We start from the raw sequence: 26677 nt of genomic DNA, 5'->3' as shown, positions 1-26677 counted from the left end.
TCGCTCTATCTGCTCAAAAATCTACTGGCTCTTTAATATCTACAAAGTAAAGTTCAAATTCTTTGGTATGGCTTTCAATGGCATCTCAATCTCCTTGCTTAGTTTACCCATGGTACCTTATGCATTAGTCACATTGCTAACACTTGTTATTCCTGAAAGGACAGTTGTGTCCAACCCTTTGCGACCCCACAGACTGCAGCCTGCCAGGCTCCTCTGTCCATGGGGATTCTCCAGACCAGAACACTGGAGTGGGTTGCCATGCCCTCCCTCCAGGGGATCTCCTCAACCCAGGGATCAAACCCAGGTCTCCCGCATTGCAGGCAGATTCTTTACCAACTGAGCCACCCAGGAAGCCCATACACTTTTCTACTCTATGTTCTAGTTTAGGTATCTTCAACTGCACCCCTCATTCCCACCTGTGGAAATTTTACTCAATTTCCAAGGCTCAAGCAAATGCTACCTATCTTATGACACTATTCTTAATATGCCATGACACCTGCAACTTTCCCTTGGAATTAAACACTTCTCCTTGGGGCCAATAATACTTTTCATATCTTATTTTTGCATTTAACAATAATTCTTGAAATTTCAGTTTTGGTGAGGTCCAAGTTTATGGCCACCCACTGTAAATCCCTGAAGGCAGAGAGCAGGATTCACTTATTTCTATATCCAATCTTGTCAGAACCCTAATACCCAGTATATTCTATATAAAAAATGCTTAATAAAATTTTTTTAATTGAAGTGGGATTTGAGGACAATTAAGACTTCGGTCCATGGCTCAATACCAGTCTTAGAAATTGTAAATTCTATTAAAATTCTAATCAGAAGTCTAGTAATTTATAAAAGCCTCTTATTCTATTAATCCAACATCTCTGAGTCAAAAACAGTTATGTACTCACATTCACTAGGAGAGAGAAATCAGTGACCAGTTGGCTAAGTTCAATTAAGTCCTTAAAAGAGAGAGAAAGAGAAAATTACTTACTTTCATGCCTCACAGCTGCCAAAAGGAAAATCATTTCTAACATACCGCTTCTAAGGTCTCCCATGATTCTGCAGCATTTTGATCTCGAGGAATTTCAGGCAATGCATAAATCTGAGTCATACTCTGAGGATCAGCTTCATCTTCAGTACTGTGAAATGTTCCTGGATGAACATAGCCTCATGTTTAGAGTATATCTGCTTTGTTAGAAAGATGGTAGCATGAATCAATTCCATGAAACAATTACCATGTGAAATGCTTACTAATTAAGTTCAGGCTAAAAGTAAATTGATTATCTATGGAGAGATTAGTTAACAAACACTATTTCTTTAATTATTTTACAAAATCATCTAAGAAAATTACTACAAATACTACTTACCCAGTCTGAACAAGTAGGGCTAAATGCTGAAGTAGCATAAAGTAGAACTATTCTATTTGGCCAATGTTCTATGAAGAGATAACCTAGTCGAAATAACACTTTTCATTGCTAAATCATTAACATTTTCTTTGACTATTTTAGTAATAAACATCAGATTCACAAGATTTTAAAAGTAGGGAAATGATGCATTTTTAGCAATGAAAAATCAGTCATTTTTGGTAATAGTAAATTGTTATTAAACACTCTTACCATGTGTATCTTTTTGCACACACTGTCATCCTTCTCCTCAGAGTAAGTTTTCTGGCCTGGGCCTTCATTCTTCTATGTCTTTTCTGAATTTTAAGTCATCAACCCTTGAAGCCTTTCCTCATTAACACTGCTATATAAAGATGAATTTATACTCCAAACTCTACCTTCAAGTCTTTCTTATTACCTCCTCCTTGGTCTTTCCAATGTCATTAAACTGATATTTATAAAATGCCTACTATATGTCAATCAATGTGCTAAGGTAAATCAGTTCCAAGAAGTCATAGTGGTTAGGAGTATCGGCCTAGTTAGAAAGACCTGGGTTAGAGTCCTAGTTTGCCTATTTTCTAGCTCTTTGATTTCTTTGGCTTATTTCCATCATTTGTAAAATAAGGTGATGTTTATTTTACATGGTGCCTGGCTTATCTATTAAGAATACTGTCACTGCTGTTACTGTTAATGGAGTTTACTATATAATGTGCGAGACAGACAGGTTTACAGGCAAGGTCGGTACAGTCTGAAGAGAACTCTGATGTGGGGAAGTATGGTATGCTCTGTGAGCACAGAAGAGAGGCGTTTCACTGAGACTTGCAGAGAAAGAAGCGATCCGACAAGGCTGTGAGCCAAAGCCTGATGATGAGCAGGAATTATCGTGCTGCACCGGGGCAAGCGTGAAGGGGAAGGAGAGAATGTTCAGGTCAGAAAGACTAACATGCGTAAGTCTAGGAACCGAAACCAGTCCAGACAGCTGAAGCACAGACTACGACAACAGAAAGCAACGGTTGAGGCTGGAAATCTAAGGTGACATTGTTTATGGCACTGTAAATTACATTAGAGTTTTGTCTTTCTCTTAAGATCAATATGGCACTTTTAAAAGGATTTGGAGACTACTGGGAAATTGAGGGTGCCATAATCAGATTTCAGATTTAGAAAGGTAACCACAGCTTAGTGTGAAGAACAGATTAAGGATGGAGTCGACAGATAAAAAATTAGAGAGTGAAAACCAGTTGGGAGGCTTGTCAATGTGTCTGGTGCTAAATGATGACGGTGTGCTCTAGAACAGTGGCAGTGGAAATGGAGAGATGAGATCTGAAGGTCTACTTCCCTTTGTCTTCCTTACTGAAAGCTCAAAACATCTAATACTTCAATATTTCTGAGCATCCATCATGTTTTGGGTTTAGCATCAAGGATAAAAAAAGTGAACAGTATGAAGTAGCTGTTCTCAAAGAACTTACATTCTAGAAAAGTAAACATACAAACAGGCAATCCTAAAACAGTAAGAGACTGCACTGATATCTATATAAATAGATACAGATATCCACAGTGTTTATGGGAGTTTCAAGCTGGGCATGGCATCTGACCGAGTTTGATGTGGTGTGCAGTTTATGGAACAACTTACTAAAAAAACGTTAATTTTTTCTTACTGGGCTAAGAAGACAGGAATATAAATTCTAAATAGAGAGACCAACATGAAAAAGGTCCTCAAAAAATACCCAGTATAGCTTAACATAAAATCAGCAGTCTGGTCTTGCCAAAGCATAAAGTTGAAAACATACAGCTACAAGTATAAGACATTATAGATGGTTAGCAGGTACCTTGCAGCCCAGTTAAAGACTTTGGACTTTATCTGGAAGACCGTGGAAATCTACTAAAGGTTATAAGCAGGAAAGTAGCATAGTGATGTGACCTGATGTATTCCTAAAAGTCAGTCATTATGACTCCTAAGTTCATCTTTTCTATCAATTTCTCTTTTCCTCTAAGCCTACGCGGTTGTGTTAGTCGGTCAGCCGTGTTCAACTCTTTGCGACCCCGTGGGCTGTAGCCCGCCAGGCTCCTCCGCCCATGGGATTCTCCAGGCAAGAATACTGGAGCGGGTTGCCATTCCCTTCTCAAGGGGGGGTCTTACTGACCCAGGAATTGAACCCAGGTCCCCTGGATTGCTGATGGACTCTTTACCATCTGAGCTATCAGGGAAGCCCCTCTGAATGGTATTTTATAAAACTGCATTACTATTTTACCTTCATTACCTTGTGAATGTTTTACCTCTTAATAAATAAAACCTATTTGAATTGCTTAGGAAGGGCAGTCAGTTGATTAAAAGTTAATTTGTAGGTTTATCAGAATTGACAGTGTTCTTTTAATTTTGAATCTTAACTGAAATGAATATATTTCCCTACCTTAAAGGAAGAGCAAAATCAACACATACAGAGTAGTTTTACATTACAGCATATGGCAAATATCCAACATATTAAAAGCTCTGATTTTTACAAACGTTTAGGAGAGTTATTTACTCCACGTCCTAAGTTATCAGATAAAAAAACTTTTTACTTCAAATTAATTAATTACTCTAAGATCTTTCTTCTACTTAATATTCCATTTGTAATAAGAACTCCAACTTCCTTAATAGGATGATAAATAATGATACCTCTTTTCATTAACATATCAAATGTAAAGCAAAACTTTGTAAATATCACTCGAAAGACTTTTTAAAGCCATAATCATTGTACTATTAGAGAAGCTTCCAATGCAGTATGCCAGGATGTATAACAAAATGAGGAGAGATTATCATACAAAAATTCTTGATCTAAAAATGAAGGGATGGGAAATGTTTGACATTTTAAGCAAACATAAAAGATTTCCCTCAATGAAAAAAATAATTAAATGTTTAAGTCATTTACGTTTCACTTGAAACCAAACTGCGTATGCATCTTAGTTCAAATGGAGTCTTAGAACAAAGAAATCTGTTCTCTTCCATGGAAAATCCTGCTGTAAACTTACAACTCAGAACATTGCTAATCAATTCAAGGCATGACTAACAATTAAGAAAGGAACCTCTTAATTTCTACAACTTCCGTAATTCATTTATTCCAGCTTGTATTAAAAATCACTATCTCAGTGTTCATCCATTGACTTTGAACTTTTACAAACTACTACAGACATACTGAGGGGAAACACAGAGAGATTATAGCTGCAGGAAAGACGGCCAAAGAATTCTCACCCTGTGTCCACGGAAGTCAAGACTGCTGCTGCTGCATAACAATCTCAGTTTCACTCACTTGCAAGCAACTCATGTGTAAAGTGCATGTGGAATATGGTATCACTGAGCAGTGTTATTCAGATTCTATTTTTTTAAAACATCATTGACTATAAACTCAAACATTAAGATATTTTTAGTTGATGTGAAAAATAAGCTTAGTAACATAGACATAAGACCTTTTCCTTCTATGCATCTAAACTATTCTCTCTATACCCTCCCCCATCTCTCTCCACATATCAGGAAGGGCAATGATTCCAGTAAGAATCACAACACAATATTTAAGGAACTTCCACTACATTTTACATTAGGAAAAGCTCCATTTTAAATCTAAGTTAATTCAAAAGCATTTCCTGAATTCTTTCATGTTCTAACAGCTTTAGCATAATGAAATTATTTTACTGATCATCTATATAAACCTACCTATTAAGATAAAGTGACTTTGGAGTCATGGTTTAACTTAGCTGCAAAGGAGCATTTTTAAGAAAATTGAAGTCAATTCAAAAGACACCTTCTAAGTAATATATAAAAACATGATTCACAATGTGTTCAATACAAGTGTACATATACCTGTGATAAAATCTAGTATTTCATCAAATTCAAATATTGGTCTGAAGTTCCCAGCAGTTTTAATGTTGGACTCTTTTCTTTTGTGAATAGTTGTTTAAAATGTAGTAAGATTCTGTTCCTATTGCACTGGTGAAGTGTGTGAGCTGGATGGGAAGGAAGAAAGACAGAGAGAAGCACTGATTTGCTCTATATGACTTGATACACCTTGCTAAACACAAATCAAATTTGGAGGCTCGTCACTTCTCTTGGTGGGAAGCAATATGCTAAAAATGAAACTAGATACACGACTGAGACAGAAGGGAGTTTCTCAGATCAAGCAAGATTGGCAGAGAAGATGTGCTTTAGAAACTCTCAGAATCTGGACAAAAGATACAGCAAAATCATCACAGCTTCCCCCTAAACGTAATAGGCTTCTTTCATTCTCCAGAAAACATAAAACATTCTATTCTACTTGTTATTTCTATCTAAATGAAAAACTATTTTTGCATTTTGATCTCAGTCATGGAAATGTGGCATTGCTCCTGAATTTCTGCTCTCATGTTTCCAACCAAGTTATTTATAATCAGATTGAATTTTTAAAGGAAAAAGCATTTTAAGGCACTTAAATTTCTGTGCAAATCATTTTTTTTTCTGTATAAGCTGTCACTACTGTTATGAGTACCAAAAGCAAAAATAGGAAAAAAGGGAAAAAAAAAAACCCAGAGAGCACAGGATAAAAACATTTAGGATGACAGAAAAGAGTCTACAGCTAGAAGACCACACATAGAGCAAACCCAGTTCTTTCCCTGCTATTAAAGTCTTATGTAAATTAGTTATTTCCTTTTCATTATTCCTCTCCTTCCCCACCCTCTCAATTACTTGTTAATATTTATGGATTTAACACAACCTAGTAGAAACTTGAAGTTTGGTGAAATACTCAGGCACTGAGTGAGACGGTTAATTTTAACTGCTTAGTGTTGGCAATGGATACAAAGTCAAAGCACAATCGGACCAGCAGACTGTTCAGAATTTGAAACTATACACACTGTTTTAGATTATGAGTTTTTTAGATGTCTTAGATTATGAGATTCAGGTATCTGATCTCATAAATGGAATGACTGTTTCAATCAATCTGCACTAGACGCAGAGATTTAATTTCATAGTTTCTATCAGTGGCAAGTGATTTGTTCTTTAGCTAATCTGGTGCTCCATGAATTGAGAAGTTTGAGAAGCAACAGAGTTGGAAAACAAATTTCACCTGCTATGTCCTCTCCCTCACCCTCTAGCTCTGCCCCAATCTTCTTCACTTTCTCCATATACATGCTTCCTCAAATTTTCCCATCACTTTTTTTTTTAATACCAGTCAGCTACCTACAGAGAAAGTTAATTGCCAGCAAACTGGGTAAGCTGCCTTTTTCTAATAATCACCCAATTCCTCTGATGACACGTAAAACCAAATTTGTTGAGCCCAAGCAATTCTACTAGCAAAAACACAAACAATGCAATACCAAAATGCAAATTAAGGCTAAAACACTTAAATAGAACTCAAAATTTTTGTTCGTGAGGGAATTGCTGGTGATGGGCAACTGAAAACTAAACAGCAGAAGAGACTGACACCAGTGACTCTTTCCAGAAAACCCATCGTCTTCACCGTTATTACTACCGTCACAGCGGTCACAGGGTCTGGTAAATAAGATGACTCCTTAATCTCACGGAGCCTGTAAGGTCCAGTTTCTCTATACATAAACAGAAAGCATAGCTTTGTACTTCAGTTAGAACAGCACTTAGCGACATCATTATGGAGGTGATAATTCTATATGAACACCATGATATAAACAGTAAAAAGAAGTCTTCCTAAATACTCTTCAACCAAGGTTGAGTGCTAAGATTTTCTTTCTACCCAAAACAAGACTTTGGGTAGTGTTGTCATGCAGTGGTTATCTACACAGTGAAGTGACTAGAGCACATCTGAAATTACAAAATTGTATCTAAAAAGATTTTATTCATTCATACTTATAACACATTTATCAATGGTCCACTATGTGCCAGGTTCTATGTACTATATGCTGAGGTACTGAGGAGACGATAACAGTAAGATTATCCAGAAACTCTGGATGATGGCCTAAATGTTTCTTCTATTTTAAAAAAAAAAAAGCCCTGTAAAATTGGATCATTGGCACTGAAAATACAGCATCAAACAATCAGGCTTTGGAGCCAGGGAGCGATACAGGAGCCTCCTACTTTCTAGGTAAATAAAAAGAGGAACACTGGTCAGATGCAACGTCTCCCAGACTGTATTCTAATTAGTAATTTATTTACTGTAATCCTCAGATGCTTTGCGACACCATGGACTGCAGCTTGCCAGGCTCCACTGCCCGTCAAGTCCTCCCGGCAAGAATACCGGCATGCGCACAGTTAAGTCGCTTCAGGAATGTCCGACTCTTTGCGACCCCATGGACTACAGACCACCAGGCTCCTCTGTCCATGGTCTTCTCCAGGCAAGAATACTAGATTGGGTTGCCATGCCCTCCTGCAGAGGATCTTCCCAACCCAGGATCTGAACCCACGCCTCTTACACCTCCTGCATTGGCAGGTGGATTCTTTACCACTAGGGCCACCTGGGAAACTCAACATTAGAAAACCTAATATCATGGCATCCAGTCCCATCACTTCCTGGCAAATAGAAGGGGGGAAAAGTGGAAGCAGCGACAGATTTTATTTTCTTGGGCTCAAAAATCACTGCAAATGGTAACCACAGCCATGAAATTATGATGCTTGTTGCTCCTTAGAAGGAAAGTTATAACAAACCGGGGCTTCCGTGATGGCTCAGATGGTAAAGATTCTGCCTGCTATGTGGGAGACCTGGGCTCGATCCCTGAGCTGGGAACATCCCCTGGAGAAGGGAATGGCAACCCACTCTAGTATTCTTGCCTAGAGAATTCCATGGACAGAGGAGACTGGCAGACCACAGTCCATGGGGTCGCAGAGTGAGACACAACTAAGTGACTAACATATATATATATATATATGTAGATATATATGTAGATATATATATATATATATATGACAAACCTAGACAGCATATTAAAAAGCAGTGACATTACTTTTTCCAGTAGCTATATACAGATGTGAGAGTTGGACCATAAAGAAGGCTGAGCACCGAAGAATTGATGCTTTTGAACTGTGGTGGTAGAGAAGACTCTTGAGAGACTCTTGGACTGTAAGGAGATCAAACCAGTCAGTCTTAAGGGACATCAACCCTGAATATCATTGGAAGGACTGATGCTGAAGTTGAAGATCCAGTACTTTGGCCACCTGACGCAAAGAGCCAACTCAATGGAAAAGTCCCCACTCACTGGAAAAGACCCTGATGCTGGGAAAGATAGAAAACAAAAGGAGAAGGGGTGGCAGAGGATGAGATGGTTAGAAAGCATCACTGACTCAAGGGACATCAATTTGAACTAATTCCAGGAGACAGTGGAAGACAGAGGAGCCTGGGCTGCTGCAGTCCATGGGGTTGCAAAGAGTTGGACACTACTTAGCAACTGAACAACAACAATTTATTTATACCCCACCTTTTCCATAAAGTTTTAAGGTGGCTTAGAACATATATAAAATATAACAGGATGCATAAATTAAAAAGAGAAATTCAAAGGAAAAACAAGGGCAGTAATGACAAAATAAAGCCAGGAAAGTTCAAAATTTAGGCTTTTGGCAGTTAAAAAATTTATATTTAAGTATTCTAGTAAACTTCCCTGGTAGTGCAGCTGATAAAGAATCTGCCTGCAATGCAGGAGACTCCATTTCGATTCCTGGATCAGGAAGATCCACTGGAGAGGGATAGGCTACTCACTCCAGTGTTCTTGGGTTTCCCTGATGGCTCAGTCAGTAAAGAATCTGCCTGCAATGCCGGAGGCCTGGGTTCAATCCCTGGGTCAGGAAGATCCCTTGGAGAAGGGAATAGCTACTCACTCCAGTATTCTGGCCTGGAAAATTCCACAGACAGAGGAGCCTGGCAGGCTACAGTCCATGGGGTCACCAAGAGTCAGACACAACAGCGACTTTCACTTTTTTTTTTTCTCGATTTTCACTTTCTTTTACATTCTAGTAAACAACTCAAGCAGAGAAACTTTGTTAGTTATGCCATTCGGTATCTATAAGAATAAAAAAGATTAACTGCTTTGAAGTACTACTAATTAAACCAATAATTTTTTTCAGGTTTCTTTATACATACATTGTTTAATATAATCAACAATTATCAATTACATCCTTAGAGGAGCTATAATGACAGGTTTTACTGGCCTCTTCCTTAGAGTATCACTTCATAAAAATTAATGGTGTGACCCCCAATGCAGATTTTTATGGGAGAGAGATCTGACATGCCCTCTGAAAACTAGAATGCCTCAGAAAGAGGCATGCCTGGCTAGGCTGCCCCTGCACCTGGAGATGAGGGAGAAGTACTCTGCAGACCAGGATGACATTCTCCTTAGGAAATATTTTAAAATTTATTTTTAATATATGACCAAGTAGGTACTTGAAGCCTTTATGTTTCACACTATTCAGCATAGCCTCTATTTTTTTAATCCTATAAAATATTTTGGAGAAGAGAATGGCAACCCACTCCAGTATTCTTGTCTGAAGAATTCCATGGGCAGAGGAGCCTGATGAGCTACAGTCTACAGGGTCACAAAGAGTCAGACACGACTGAACGACTAATATACATGAAATGTTTAGGATATGCATTTCCAGTCACACTCAGGGTCCAAGAATTCAGCATACTGAACTAGGAGGTATCCCTGGAGATTTATATATAATTTGCAAATCTGCAATATCAGTACCAGGAAGTGAACTTAATTAACTGCATTACAATACTATGATCAAAAATAAGACTTAGTACATTACCACCAACAGTCACGGATCTGGTCAAAGAAGGCTGTAAAAAAGTTTCTTCATCATTAAATTGTTTCTTAAGTTCTTCTACAGATTCCAGATGGAGCTGGAGAAATTCTGCTGTTGCCGCTGATGCTTCTTCTTTAACAGGATCTATCAATCTCTTCAGAAGTCCTAGGTCATCCTTTCGCACTTTCAAGCAAAGCTTCTCCATTTCTCGGATATTGGAGCGGAGTTGCTGTAAAAGAAAAAAAAAATCGTCAAAGCTACCATCTCTTAATATAAAATATCTTTACATTCAGAGCCAATCTGTGATAATGGCTTTGAATGGAAATGATTACAAGTATTCTCTAGAGCAGACAGTATGCATTAGTACTTTTCTATTTTTTATATCTCTGGCCAAATCCAGCTTCTTTAGAACACACATCCTCATATTCTGACTTTAGCATTTTTCCTTCATTAAATGTGATTATTACAAAGGTAACAAATGTTCTTCATAAAAAATGAAACCCTGCAGAAACATATCAAGAAAAACAATGATTTCCTCACTTCATCAAGCCTACCACTTCTCTTAACCCAGTCCTTCTGCATACTTCTCTCTACTTATACAAATATTAGCATATATAGACCTTCTTTTCACAAAAAATGAATTGTAGATTATGCAGAATAATCTATAACTGACAAACTTTCACACCCCAACTTAACAATATCGTAATGGATATCCTTCCTGGTCAATGACTGTACCATATTCCATAGTACTGCTATAATATAATTCACTCAGTCACTCTTCCAGTGATCAACAGTCTTTCATGTTGTTTCCAGTTTTTAACTATTACAAACTATGAAACTAATGTACTGGACTGTAAATCCTGATCGCAGGAGACATGAGTTTGATCCCTGGGTCGGGAAGATCCCCTCAAGAAGAGAATGGATACCCACTCCAGTATCCTTGCTGGGATAATCCCATGGACGGAGGAGCCTGGTAGGCACAGTCCATGGGGTCGCAAAGAGTCAGACATGACTGAGGATGCATGCACATAAATCCTAATAAACAGTAACAGTATATATTAGTATTCTAGTATATACTATTATACTATATTTTGTAGGAATGATTCCCCAAAGTTAGACTGCTTATTCAAAGGATAATATGCATTTTTATTTCAAAAGCTATTACCAGTTTTTCCCTGAAAGGCTTAACAATCCACACTACCACTAATGTCCGAGTTTCCATCTCCCCATATACTGACAGTACTATGTGTTATCTCACTGTTTTATTTTAATTTCTAAGTGAAGTTGCTGGGTTTTTATGAAATGCTTTTCTCTCTTTTAAAAATCACCTAGTAGCATAATCATAAATTTTTCTCTAATGTGTTGATATAATGAATTATGGGCAAATTTCATGGTATAGAGCCATTTGAATATTTCTGAGATAGACCCTCCCTGGTTAATACATACAATTTTTTTTTTAATACATACAATTTTTTAATATACTGTGGGACTCAATTTGCTAATACTTTATTTGGAATTTTAGTACATGTTGAGTATTTGAATGTGTGTATGTGTGCACAGATGCATACATGACCAGTGCGTGTGTCTATACTAACTTCCCTGTGTTTAAACTCACTCTAATAGGCTGTGCTACCCTCAAAAAATAAACCAGGGAGCTTTTAATCTTTCTCAATGGTCTATACTTGGAAAACATAAAATCCAATTTTTCTTTTACAGTTAAACACAACTTGTAAGAATGATCTATTTGTGCAAGTGTGCTCAGTAACTCAATTGTGTCTGACTCTTTGCAACTCCATGGACTATAGCCTGCCATGCTCCTCTGTCCATGGAATTTCCCAGGCAAGGATACCGGAATGATCTAGATAAGACGCTTATTTTAAAATTGCAGATCTCTACTCATATATTTTAAATTATTTTCCCCTAATGTACTTTCACAGACACGAATGCAAATCCTGCACAGTAGGCAGAACAAAAAGTATTGATTCCTTTAATGTTTCAGGTGCCTACTTTCAGTGAGGTGATACAGTCCATATAATTACATTTCACATTATTACACAGAGAAATCTAAACAAAATTTGTGCAGGATTTACTTAATTATCTACCAGCAAAACTGAGGTTAAAATCCAGGTATTCTTATAAGTCAGCAACCTTTCCATTAAACTACAAACATAATTCCTAACTATAGGGCACCTTAATACAATCTAAAGTATCTATTGCACTATATTAAAATTAAAGCCAATCTTGAAAAAAAAAAAACAGTTTAGCTACACTAAAGCATCTTGTAAGAAGATTTTGTGCGTGAATCAAAAAGTTGTGCCTCTATCCTATCATGACTTTATATTTCTTTTATACCCACTCTTACCATTCCAATGTGAACTGGAAAAACTAAAGATATATGATATTGAGCATTTCATATGTAAAAATCATAGAACTCTAAGGGGCTTATAAGATCATCCATTCAACCTTACAATTTTACAGTAAGGAAACCAGAGTCCAGTTAAACACAGTGGCAGAATGAGGGTTAGGTCCAGTTCTCAAACTCTGGAACAATATTGTTCACGGCATACCATCTCTTGGCTGCGTTATTCTTTTCTACACTACAGTTACAAAGCTTGGTTACATACTTGCTACATGGTTCACAGAAGTACTTCAGGTAACATTAGTTTGGAGAAGCTTTAAGAAATTTCTGCAGCTAATGAGCATCTGCCTGTGACATATTCTCCCTCTTCTATAGAATTTGTAAGATGTTACATCCCCAGCCAAAAATACAGTGTCAGACTTTAAGAATTCTCTTACTATGGGTGAAGGGAAATGTTAAGGGGGACATCTTTAAAAATCCAATATGACTGGGTAAGGTGTTCTGTAAGTTCATAATTTTAAGATAGTTATTTAAAAAAAAGAATGAAAAGAAAGGCATGTGAATAAGGATGAACACAAAAGAGTGACGTGAAAGGAGAAGAACCATGTATGTAAGAGCCCAGAATGAGCGGAGGCTGGTGAAAAATGTTAAGAACGATAAAAAAGATTTAAAAAACATGTAGAGCAAGAGGAACAAGAAAGAAGGTTTAGGCCTACTGCTTGGGGCAGATGGTATAATGTTAGCAGATGATACAGAGAAAGCAGAACTACTTAACTCCTATTTTGCTTTTGATTCTCCATTAAGAAGAATATTCAAAACTGAAAGGGGCATAAGAAACATGCTCAAAGGAAACTTGAAACATCTCACTGTAAGGATCTATACAGGCTTCATGACAGAGGTGAGATTTGAGCCATTCTTGATGACTAATATTAAAAAACAGAATAAATCAGAAAAAGATAAATGGAGTGGAAATACTGTATTTCATCAATTTTAGGGCACATCCTTCCAACATCTCTGAAACTGGAATATATCTTAAAAAGAGATGGTTTGAAAAACAAAAAAAAAGCATATTTAACTGGCAGCACTTTATCCCTCTTAGAGGAAAATACTGGTGTATCTTACAAGTGATGGTGCCTTAGATTTAAACAGTACCTATTCCAATCAGAGTAGAAGCACAGGTACCAAACGTATTAAAAAAAAGGGCAGGGGGGTGGGGGACAGGAATCCTAAATCCTGACTAATCAGCTCACAAATATTTCAAGTCAAAATTTAAGTTTAAATTCCTCTAAACTCATAATAACCTAAAAAGAATTTACCTCCTAATCGCATTCATTTTGGAGTCTACTCTTCTTTCTCTTCCTTAAGATACCTGGCCTTGCTTCTGTCTAATCTTTTTTTTTTCCCCTAGCTTTTATCTACTATCCTCATTTCTCCCTATATCTTCCTCATTCCCTCTCTTTTCTACTGCTTTTCCCTTGTAATTTTTCCTTAAAAAAATTAAAAAGGAGCTCAAGTATCCTGTATTTCTCCTAGTATTAACAAAATCATGAAAGCCATATTTTACTTCTACCAGTTCCATGCCTGACTTTCTATGTATCTGTGCTACCTACGGAACTGGGACAGACTCTCTGTAGAGCACTTTCTTTCCAAATGTGGTCTGACATCTACTGAATCAGAATCTTTAAAGTGAGTCCCAGAAATCTGTGTTCTCAACAAGCTCTGCATCATCACTGCTGACCAAGTTTCTATACAAGTTAACGTTTTTCGTTGAATTATTAGAGTAGTAACAATTTCAACTTTTCACTTAGTTTCAAAATTTGATCACAAAATCTTTCTTATTCTTAATGATTTCTTATTCCAAAGAATAAAACTGTTAAACCTATTCCATTGGTTTGGCCAACCACAACACCTGCAGTTTCAAAACATAATAACAGATAGACTTCTGTCTCTGCAGAGTTTGTCGAACAGAGTACCGAAGAGGAGAGAGCTGTACAGAAAAAGAATGCTGGAGATACGAAGAAGGGTAACCCTCAAGCATTTGGCAAAGAACTCATTAGAACATGTATGTGGGGAAACTACCCAAGGCTGGAGAAAAATACCATCTAAAAAGATTACAAGGAACAGTGCTCAGCACTCATTCAAAGCTGGAAAGTGTCCCACCAGATAAACTGGAAAAACTCTTAATTCATAGGGCATTGGGCAGAATACTCAGAAAGGTTTTCACTTCGGTCATGGGGAAATAAGTAGCCCTAGACCAAGCACTGTTCCAATCAAGCTTATAATAAATCACAAAGTGAGGATCCTTTTGATCTGAAAGGATCAAACTCTTTCCAAGTAACCTAACTATGTGCCATAACAAAGCTCAGAGGAGTTACAGGAAAATATAAAAATATCTAGCATCCAGTCATGCAAAGGTAACCCAAGCAAAGACCACTATACATACAAAGAGGGAGAAAAATATGGCCAATGAAGAAGATAATAATCAGGTGAAACTGACCCAGAATTGACACAGACATTACAATTAGCAGAGAAGCATATAGGAAGCTATTATAATTGTATTCCATATGTTTAAAAAGTTAAGTAGAGACATGGAACATATTAAACCCAAATCAAAATTTGAGAGTAGAAAATTATAATAAGAGATGGAAAATACACTGAATGGATTAACAGTAGATTAGACATGACTGCTGCTAATACTAGTGAACATAAAGGCATAGAAATAGAAAATAAATAAAATGAAACACACAGAGAAAACAGGATGCAAAAAATTTAAAAGAGCATCAGTGAGCTGCGAGCTAACTTCAAGTAGCATAATATATATATAATTAGAGTCCCTGAAGGAGAACAGAGATAGGAGGGGACAGAAAATTATTTTAAGACATAATGGCCAAAAAATTTCCAAATTTGATGTAAACTATAAACTAGGAGATGCAAGAAGCTCAACAAATTTGAAGCACAAGAAAAATGAAGAAAACTCCACCAAGGCTCATTATAATCAACATGCTCAAAACCACTGATAAACTGAATGTTGTAAAAGTACCAAGAGAAAAGACACATATTACATATAAAGGAATAAAGATAAAAATAAAACAGATTTTTCATTGGAAACAATGCAACTGAAAAGACAGTTGAACAACATCTTTGAAGTACTGAAGGAAAAACACAATGCAGAATTCTATATACAGCAAAATTCCTTTTGAACACAAAGGCCAGATGAAGACTCTTCAGATATATACACAAAGGAATTTAACAACAGCAAAACTGCACTCTAAAAAATGTTAAAGGAAGCCTTTCAGGCAAAAGGAAAATTATACCATATAAAAATATGGGTTTACATAAAGGCATTAAGCACACCAAAAATGGAAATAACAGAAATAAATAGATAAGATTCCCCACCCCCGCTTAATATCTAAATCACTTGAAAAAGAACTGTTTAAATATTATGAAATATATAAAACATGTATCAGTATAAGTAAAATATATGACAACAGTAGCATAAAGACTAGGAGGGGAGGCCATCATTTAAAAATCTACAAACATTAAATGCTGGAGAGGATATGGAGAAAAGAGAACTTGCCTACACTGTTAGCGGGAATGTAAATTGGAACAGCCACTATGGAGAACAGTATGGAGATTCAGTCTCTGTTTTGTATTGAATTAACTCAGTATTTTTCATTCTATTGATCTTCTTTCTTGTCTTGCTAGCTATAACAACTCTGTTATTTTAGGGTTTAAAGTATACTCTTATTATAGTTTATCTTCAAGTAAGATTCTACTACTTAAGAAATTTACAATGTAAAAACATCATTAGTCAAATGAAATTAAAATGACAATGAGATTCCACTACAGACCTATAAAAAGTGGCTAAAATGAAAAAGGTAAACCATATCAAGTGTTGGCAAGCATATGAAGGAACTGGTAGGAGTTTAAAATGCTACAATTATTTTGGAAAACAGCTTGGCAGTTCTTAAAAAGGTAAAGAATATGAACCAGTCATTCTATTCATAAGTATTTATCCAAGAGAAATGAAATTCTTTGTACATACAAAGTCTTATATTCAAACATTCATAGTAGACTTATTTGAAGTAGCCAAAAACTAGAAATACCCAAATGTCCATCAACAGATGAACAGATAAACAGGCTGTGGTAGATCCATACAATATAGTATCTACTCAACAATAAAAAGTGAAGTTTATTCATGTCAAACTGTCCTAGGGTCAGCAGCATTGTGACCAAGAGGCCAGATAACCATGTCAGCTGCAGCATTGGCTGCATCCACAGCAGCCCCCTTGTCAGGGCCCAAAGAAATGAGTTTGGAGAAACCAAAGAAGATGACTAGAGAGGACTGGAGAAAGAAGAAAGATCTAGAAGAACAGCAAAAATTGGGCAATGCCCCTGCAGAAGTTGATGAAGAAGGAAAAGACACCAATCCTCATATTCCTCAGTATATTTCTTCAGTGCCATGGTATGTTGATCCATCAAAAATGCCTACTTTAAAGCACCAGAGACCACAGCCAGAGAAACAAAAGCAGTATAGGCTCATCTGGAGAATGGTACAAGAGGGGTGTAAAAGAGAATTCCATAACTACTAAATACCAAAAAGGAGCATGTGAAAACTGTGGAGCCATGACACACAAAAAGAAAGACTGTTTTGAGAGACCTAGGTGAGTTGGAGCAAAATTTACAAAGACTAAAATAGGATATGGTTTGTGATACTAATTGCTATTTTAATTGTGACTGCCTTTATATAATAATCATGAATATCAGATTTTTTAAAGATTGTAGAGTATCTGTTGTACCTAATCTTGATATCCAGCAGTTGTCTTTTGGTAAAATTTGCAAAAAGTGAAACCTAAAGTTGAAGGTTTCTTCAAAATATTACAAGTATAGACTGTAGGGCTATTAGTAACTGAGAATGGCATGATTTTTTAGCTTCTTCTAATAACATGGTGAAGATAATGCTGACAGAATAGGATCAGTGAAAACAGCCTGTTTAAAACCCGACACAAGTACATTGACTTTGAACAGTTACACTGGCTTTTCCAAACGACCAAAACCCACCAGAATATTGCATTAAGTTAACATCTCGGAAATACTGCTGATGGGAAAGTAACTAAATCAAACTGTCAAGTACTGTGGATATACATTGAATCTAAATTCAGACCAGTATGAAATTAAAACAGTGATGCAAACAGATCTAATTCTTACCTACTTTAAGAATGTCAAATTTTATGTTTTCATATTCCTACCTTAACATAGGCTGCTGCTGCTGCTAAGTCACCTCAGTCATGTCCGACTCTGTGAGACCCCAGACGGCAGCCCACCAGGCTCCACCATCCCTAGGATTCTCCAGGCAAGAACACTGGAGTGGGTTGCCATTTCCTTCTCCAATGCATCAAAGTGAAAAGTGAAAGTGAAGTCACTCAGTCGTGTCTAACTCTTAGCGACCCCATGGACTGCAGCCCACCAGCCTCCTCTGTCCATGAGATTTTCCAGGCAAGAGTAGTGGAGTGAGGTGCAATGGCCTTCTCCCGTAACATAGGCTGGTTCAACATAAAATCTGATATTAGTGTCTATTTTGTATTTTATTTGTCTTTTGTTAATAAAGATATATAATTGAAAATAAAAACAAAAGTGGTGAAGTACTGATACACAATACAACATGGATGAACTTCAAAATATACATACAAAATGAAAGTGAAAGAAACCAGACAAAAAAGTATATACTATATGCTTCTATCTATAGAAAATTCAAACTAATGCATAGTGACAGAAAGCAGGTCAGTGATTGCTAGGGTAGTAGGAGTGTATGTGCATGTGGGAGGATGGAGGAGGAGAAAGTCAGAAGGAGGGTTACAAGGGGGCTAAAAGGAAACTTTTGGGAGCAATGGATATATTTTTGTTATCTGGATTGTGGTGAAGGGTTCACGGTATCTTGGTTGTGATGATGGTCTCATGGTGTGTATATATATCAAAACTTATCAAATTGTATACTTTATCATATGTCAATTACACCTCAAGAAAGCTGTTTGGAAAAAAAGCAGAAACAAAGATGCAAAACAATATCATATATTATTTATATATGCTGCTGACAAGTGCTCAGATGTGTCCAACTCTCTGCAACCCCATGGACTGCAGCCCTTCAGGCTCCTCTGTCCATGGGATATCTCCAGGCAAGAATACTGGAGTGGGTTGCCATTTCCTTCTCCAGGTATTTACATACATTTATATGCAGAAAAATGGCAAATACTTAAAACAAAGGAAAAGATTTCCTTCAGATACAGACAGGAACAAAGTAAATGGAATCAAGGAAGGGTACACAACTGACTTCAGTGGTCTTTCTAAATTTTTCTTTAAAAAAAAAATGGGAAGAAATTGGGGCAAAATGTTAAGACTTGACAAAGTTGAGTGATGAGTACATACATGTTATATTTTCGTTATTTCCTTTCCTACATTTTTGTATATTTGAAGTGTGTGTAACTTCTCAAAACGGTATTTCAATGTTAAATTTGTTGTCAGGATAGTTTCTTATTCATCTGTCAAGCTTTTAAGTCCAGAACTATTTCCCAGGGCTACAGAAAGTATGTAAAAATTAACATACCAGGCCTCTGACATTCTACACAAATTGTCTGTACGTGGGTATTTCTGCATTTTTCTAAAAAGCAGACCCATAGTACCCTGATTATTATATTAGCCACCTATCTGGCATTCTTGCTTCAATCCTTGCTCCCTTAGAATCTATCCTTTTTATAATAGTCAAGGTGATCTTTTAAATCATATCACATTATCATATGCTCAGAACCGTCCAAAGGTTTTCTATCCAACTTTAAGTTACCACATCCTGCAAGGCCTTCCCTAATTAGAGACAGCTGATCTCTCTGACCTCCTCTCTTGGGCTCACATCAACCACACTAAACTCCTTATTACTCCCTGAATATGCCACACATCTCTCACCTCAGAGTCTTCACACTGGGTTTCCCTTATGCCTTTACTTCCGTCAGGTAGGTCTCAGGTCAAATGTCATTAGAAATCTTCCACAACCATCCTTTATACAAAAGAACACTCATCATCTCCAGCAATTCTTTGTTCCTTTTAATTGGTTTTTGCTTTTACTTCAACGTACTTATAATCATCTAAATATTTATTTTAAAAACATGTCTGTTTTCTTCATTCCTACCCCCAACATATAAGTTCAGTGAGAAAATAATTTTCTTCTGTTTTGCTCACAGCTGTATCTCCAGTGGCTTGAATAGTATCTGTGGTGGTGGTTTAGTGGCTAAGTCATGTCTTGTAACTGCATGGACTGTAGCCAGCCAGGCTCCTCTGTCCATGGGGTTTCCCAGGCAAGAATACTGGAGTGAGTTGCCATTTCCTTCTCCAAGGGATCTTTCCAACCTTGGGATGGAACCCACGTCTCCTGCATGACAGGGGGATTCTTTACCACTGAGCCACCAGGGAAGCTCTGGAATAGTATCTAGGACATAGCAAATGTTCAAGTGTTTCTGTTCTCCTAATAATCAAGTTCTCCCAATAATCTCCTGAAAAAATTAATATTATTATGCCAAGTTCTGAAAATATGCAAAACTATCAAGTTTGATAAATGGTACTATAATCAAGGAAATAAGTTTTTTTAAAAAGTATACCAACTCAGTAATTAAAACATTTTGCACTAAGCAAGTAGTAGTAAACTGCAAACTATGGCCAAATTTTCAGTAAAGTAAAGGTGACATCTCTCTCTAGTTCTGCATCTAAATTTAGTAACTAGTTATGGCTTTTTCCCTTCTTCCAGAAATATCCTGAAATTTCTGTCTATAGATTAAAAGATATATTTAAATGTATACTTATCTATACTGATAATGGTAAAGTAATTATTCTGAGTTAATTAAAATTCTGAAAAATGGCTAATTATGTATTTAATGATTAAAACAAGAGAGGCTATGCATATATTTGCCTTTGTTAAATATTGATCTAAGGAATTCTAATGTGTTTTTACAACATGTAATTTTGAGAGCAAATTGTACACAGCAGAAAACATTTGGTATCATAATAATTAATCTGATTTCTTTACAAACATAAAGCACAAGTCCACTGGGAAACATTTAAACAACTTAGAGTAAACACATTCTAGATGTCATACAATTTATTATTAAGGACCCCAGAGCCATAACTATTTAATTAAAATAAATCTGGACTATCCCTTGCTTGTATTGCCTAACTATTACACTAAGGTATTAACAGTAGTTAATTACTTCACATGTATTTCAATATCAAAAGGCACAAAAAAGATTCCATATAGCTTAAAATATATTACATGAACCACCAAAAGGAATAAAAACCAAAGGAGAAAAGGGCCTGCATTCATTTACTCAACAAATATCTAATGAAGACCTACTATCTATTAACTGCAGTATTCCTGAGAATATTCCTGGATTAGTCTATCCACCTGAGTTAATATTTTAAAAATAATTCCAGATTGGACCCCTGTCCTTCAACTTATGACAGTCTTGTGCTTTAGACAAACACCAGTTTCTCCGTTCTTCAGCCTTCTTTAATTTGAAAAATGAGAATAATACTGCCGCTATCCAGCATCCAAATAGCTGGCATTCTATCGCTTACTGGTCTCCAGAATATATTTGACAATTAGTCCCATACTGACTTATGATACTTCTTTTCCTAAAGCTTTAAATTATTATTTAATATAATGGGCCATAAGATCATATATGAAAATGAACTATATTTCTATATATACCACCAACAGTTAGAAAACGTAATTTAAAAGAAGGACAATGTTTCACACCTCCCTCAAACACAAAGACACACCCTAAAACAATAAAGTATTTAAGAACAAATTAATGAAGTAGATTGAAATAGACAAAATTAAGTGTAAGTCCTGTATTCCAGTCATCTGTTGCTGCATAACAAATGCCTCCAAAACTTAAAGGCCTAAAACCACCACTTAATTTTGCTAACGATTTTGCAGACCAGACATTGAAGAAATCAGCTGAAGAGTTCTTCCTTGGGATCACTCATGTGACTTAGTCAGGCATTGGCTGAAGTTGTATTCATTTGAAGGCTCAACTGCACTGATGTCCACGATGGATCACTCATGTGGCTAGCACTTGAGGCTGGAAATTCCTAAGACCTCAGTTGTGGCTGTGGATATCTCCTGTATGGAGGTCTTCAGATATTTGAATGTTTCGCATATGGCTAACTTCCTTCAGTGCAAGCATCCTCAGAGTACCACTGGGAGCTATTTGGCTTTTTCTAATCGAGCCTCAGAAGTCTAGTGGCATTACTTCTGCCTCAGCTCGGATTCAAAGGAAGGGGAATGAGACTCCACCTGTTGGTGGGGAGTAACAAGGTCATACTGTAGAAGACCATGTAGGATGATAAAAACCTTGGCAGATATCTTGGTAGACTGTACAATCTACCACAATCTTATGCATAAAACTATAAAGATACACATATAATAAAGAAGGTGTAAACAAGTGCAAGAATATCATATATTCATTGGTAGGAAAACTGGACATTGTAAATACGTCAATTTTCTCTAAATAGATGAACAAATCTAATGTAATTCCCATATTTCCAACAAGATTGTGTATAAACTTTGAAAAGCAGATTCCAAATTTTATATGGATTACCAAATGGCCAAGTATAGCCAAAACACTCCTGGGAAGGAAAAATAAGGTAACAGTATTGTCCTACTAGATATCAAGCCTTAAACAAGGCTGTCTTAACATAGTGTAGACCTTGATGGAGAAATAGACAAATAGAAGAGAAAGACGAGAGACAGACTCATGCATATATGGAACTGCAGTATGTAAGTAACACTGCAGAAATCTGTTAATAATGAAAGACAACTGGTTTTCCAAATGGGATAATATTTTACTTATACCTTCCTCATACCAGGTGGATTAACAACTTAAATGGTAAAAGCAAAATATTTAAAATATTCAACAGAAAATATAGGGAAATATCTTCTTGGTCTTAGGACACAGAACATTCCCTGAAGAAGATATCAAAAGCATGAACCACAAGGGAAAAGATTGATAAATAAAGACTGACACATTTAAATTAAGAGCTCCTTTTCAACAAAGACACTATAACAAAAGTAAAAAGATAGTTCTTACTGTACAAATCTAATAATGATAAATCTTGAAAATTTATAGTAACTGTTCATGAAATTGTTTATCTAAAAGTGTTTTACACAAACTAGCAAAGAAGCAGCCTGTACAAAAAATTCAGGGCATACACGAATAAAACTAAGCCAATACCTACATCTAAAAACAGTTTCAATCTCATTATTTTAATGGTACAGAAAACTTCTCTGCCAGATGGAGATCGATAATGTAAATATATATGTATACTTTAAAAAATCGGTAAACAAACACTTTGACCCTACCACTGTCTCAAGAAAGTCATAAGTGATTTTTAATGACATGTTAAACAGTAAAGATGGTAAGAAACGAAAGTCATAACAATCTCATTGACATTAACATGCACAGTACCATTCCATAAACTGAATCTTGCTGAGCAGCTGGTGCTCTGAGATACACAATTAGTGGAGACATAGTCACTGATATTAGGGCTGTAATCTAGGCAGCAAGAAATACTGATAAAAGACATATATGAGAGGCAAGTCAAATTTCTACCTAAGTCTCAAATCAATTTTTTTCCTACACCTTCACCATTTGTGTAACCACGCCTAAATAATCTCTTGCATTGATTATATTCTATCCCAACCTACTGACTATACTGCAACCATACTAACCTTTTTTGAAATGTAAGAGGACTAAAGATGTCTTTTTTGGTGAGACTTCAAATTCAGAAACATAAAGAGAGACTGGACAGGGCTCACACGACTGAACAACGGAAGCACAGCAGAATTGACCCACGCTGCTGCTTCTGTAATTAGGAAATAAATACCTACCTACCTAGGAGGAAAACAAGGATTCTTCTCAGAAAACTAAACCACAACAACCTCCAGACACTGATACTTGGAGGTTGCTCCAAGGAAAATGCCAGCCTATCAAAGAATATTTAAGTGAAGTCCACCAGGAGACAAGCAATCAGTGTCTCACAAAAGCAGAAAGAATTGTTATGTCCAAAGGTAAGATGCTATAAAAAATAATAAGAAAAAGTTCTTGGGAAATAAATGTCATAATAGTAGAAACGAAGAATTCAGTAGAAAGAATTGAAAATAAAGCTGAGGAAATCTCTCAGAAAACAGAATAGAAAATTAGAAAAGCAATCCAAGAGTCTTCCATTCAGCCGAATAGAGATCAGCAAATTTTTTCTGCAAAGGATCGGACAGTAAATAGTTGAGGCTTTGCCGGGCGTATGGTCTCTTGATGCAACCATTCAATTCTGGTGTTGTAGTATGAAAGCAGCCAAAGACGGCACAGAAACAAACGGGGCCCAGGGCAGGCAAGGTGCGGCCTGTGAGCTATGGTCTGCTGACCCTTGCAGTAAAAGGATATTTTAAAAAGAGAGGACAAGAGAAAACACAGAGGAATAAATAATCAATAAGTAAGAAAAATTCCCAACGGTTTCCTTGGTGGTCAGCGTTTAAGAATCCATCTGCCAACACAGGGAACACAGGTTGAACCCCTGATCCAGGAAGACCACACATGCGGTGGGACAACGAAGCCCAGCACCACAAACACCGAACCTGCACTCCAGAGCCCACAGGCCGCAACGACTGCAGCCCGCACGCCCGAGAGCCCGCGCTCCAAGGCAGAGACGCCACTGCCACGAGCGGCCGACTCAGGGCAACTCGGGGAGCCCGGCTTACCACGGCCAGGGAAAGTCCCAGAGCAGCAATGACGACCCAGGGCAGCCAGAAACAAGGAAATAATTTTTAAAAACATATTTTACAAAAAGGAAAGAAAAATTCACAGAACTAAAATCATGAGTTTTTAAATTGAAAGGGTCCAACACAAAGCACATCACATTATCAAATTTCAGAACACCAGGGCAGACAGATCACAAAGGTTCCCAGAGAGGAAAAAAACCTGGTCCTATACAGAGAATGGGAAACTAGGTGATAGTTACTTTTTAAGAGCAACACTAAATTAGAAAGCCTTCAAAATTGAAAGAGAATTCTACACCTACTGAAATTAGCAATCACACGTGAGGGGAGAATAAAGGTATTTATCAGACACATAATAAATTAAAATTTTACCTCTAAGGTACCCTTATTTGAGAGCTATTGAAAGATATATTCCAGCAGAACAATGGAATAAGCCAAAAATGAGGAAGACATGATATCCAGAAAAAACAGGAACCTAACACAGGAACAACTGAGGGAAGTCCCAGTGAACAAGAGCTGTGCAACAAACCTAGAAAATAAGCTCAGGCTGGAAATGGCAGAAGAACGGTTTCAGGAGAGAGCCTTCAGGATAGAGAATGGAAGGGACATACTTGAGCATATAAAAAATACTGACAGCGCTGTGGCAGAGAGGTGGGGCACTTTTTAAAAATTAACTAAAACTGTACCAAAAAATAGGAAATTTTTTTAAATGAAAAGATTATTAACTCCAAAAGAAGTAAAAAGACAGTTAACATCACACTTAACAGTAAAAAGGAGAAAGTATTTCCTCTAAGGTCAGGAACAAGATAAGAATGTCTACTCTTTGCACTTTTATTTAACATAGTATTGGAAGTCCTAGCCACAGCAATCAGATGAGAAAAAGAAATAAAAGGAATCCAATCTGAAGAGAAAGAGTAAAACTGTCACTGTTTGCAGGTGACATGATACTTAGAAAACCCTAAACATATCACCAGCAAACTACTACAGCTCAATGAATTTGGTAAATTTGCAGAATGCAAAATTAATATACAGAACTCTGTTGCATTTCTATATACTAACAACCAAGTAATCAGAAAGAGAAATTAATTAAATAATCCATTCACCACTACATCAAAAAGAATAAAATATCTAGGAATAAACCTACCTCAACATTCAGAAAACTAGGATCATGGCATCCGGTCCCATCACTTCATGGCAAATAGATGGGGAAACTGTGGAAACAGTGGCTGACTTTATTTTTCTGGGCTCCAAAATCACTGCAGATGGTGATTGCAGCCATGAAATTAAAAGACACTTACTCCTTGGAAGGAAAGTTATGACCAACTTAGACAGCATATTAAAAAGCAGAGACATTACTTTGCCAACAAAGGTCCGTCTAGTCAAGGCTATGGTTTTTCCAGTGGTCATGTATGGATTTGAGAGTTGGACTATTAAGAAAGCTGAGCACCGAAGAACTGATGCTTTTGAACTGTGGTGTTGGAGAAGACTCTTGAGAGTCCCTTGGACTGCAAGGACAGCCAACCAGTCCATCCTAAAGGAGATCAGTGCTGGGTGTTCATTGGAAGGACTGATGTTGAAGCTGAAACTCCAATACTTTGGCCAGCTCATGCGAAGAGTTGACTCACTGGAAAAGACCCTGATGCTGGGAAAGACTGAGGGCAGAAAGAGAAGGGGACGATAGAGAATGAGATGGTTGGATGGCATCATCGACTCAATGGACATGGGTTTGGGTAGACTCTGGGAACTGGTGATGGACAGGGAGGCCTGGCGTGCTGTGGTTCATGGGGTCACAGAGAGTTGGACACGACTGAGCAACTGAACTGAACTGAACTGATGGAGGTAAAAGACCTGTACCTGGAAAACTATAAAACACTAATGAAAAAAATGAAGATGACACAAACAAACGGAAAGATATGCCATGTACATGGATTGGAAGAGTTAATATTCTTAAAATGACCATACTCCCCAAAGCAATCTATAGATTCAATGCAAACCCTACCAATATGCCAAGGGCATTTTTCACAGTACTAGAACAAATAATTTTAAAATTTGTATGGAAACAAAAAAGACCCTGAGTAGCCAGAACAATCTTGAGAAAGAACAGAGCTGGAGAAACCATGCCCCCGACTTCTGAGCATGCTACAAGCTACAGGCATCAAAACAGCACTGTACTGGCACACAAACGGACACACAGACAGGCGGGACAGAACAGAGCGCCGAGAGATTAAAGCCACCTACTCACGGTCAGTAAATCCACAGCAAAAGGGGCTAGAACATACGACAGAAAACAGCAGTCTCTTCAGCAAGTAGTGCTGGGACAGTTCCATGGAAAAGAATGCAATCAGAAAATTCTCTAAAACCATATACAAAAATAAACTCAAAACGGATTAAAAACCTAAATGTAAGACCAGAAACCA

General features: G+C 37.0%; 1 protein-coding gene across 5 annotated transcripts in view; it reads right to left on the bottom strand.

Annotated features, from left to right (window-relative positions):
- The window catches only part of STX17 (syntaxin 17), a 57988-nt gene that overhangs the window by 8464 nt on the left and 22847 nt on the right, over nt 1–26677 (bottom strand). For all 5 annotated transcript variants that reach the window (XM_043890788.1, XM_043890789.1, XM_043890791.1 and 2 more), the window contains exons 4-6: nt 10090–10315; nt 1028–1143; nt 900–950 (exon numbers count right to left, since the gene is read on the bottom strand). In XM_043890788.1, the coding sequence (XP_043746723.1) occupies nt 900–950; nt 1028–1143; nt 10090–10315 (393 nt within the window). The remainder of the gene's footprint in view (nt 1–899; nt 951–1027; nt 1144–10089; nt 10316–26677) is intronic.

This window comes from Cervus elaphus, chromosome 29, assembly GCF_910594005.1.
Source record: "Cervus elaphus chromosome 29, mCerEla1.1, whole genome shotgun sequence".
Lineage (NCBI taxonomy): Eukaryota > Metazoa > Chordata > Mammalia > Artiodactyla > Cervidae > Cervus > Cervus elaphus.
Note: the sequence above shows the minus strand (reverse complement) of the source record. Positions and strands in the feature narration are given on the sequence as shown.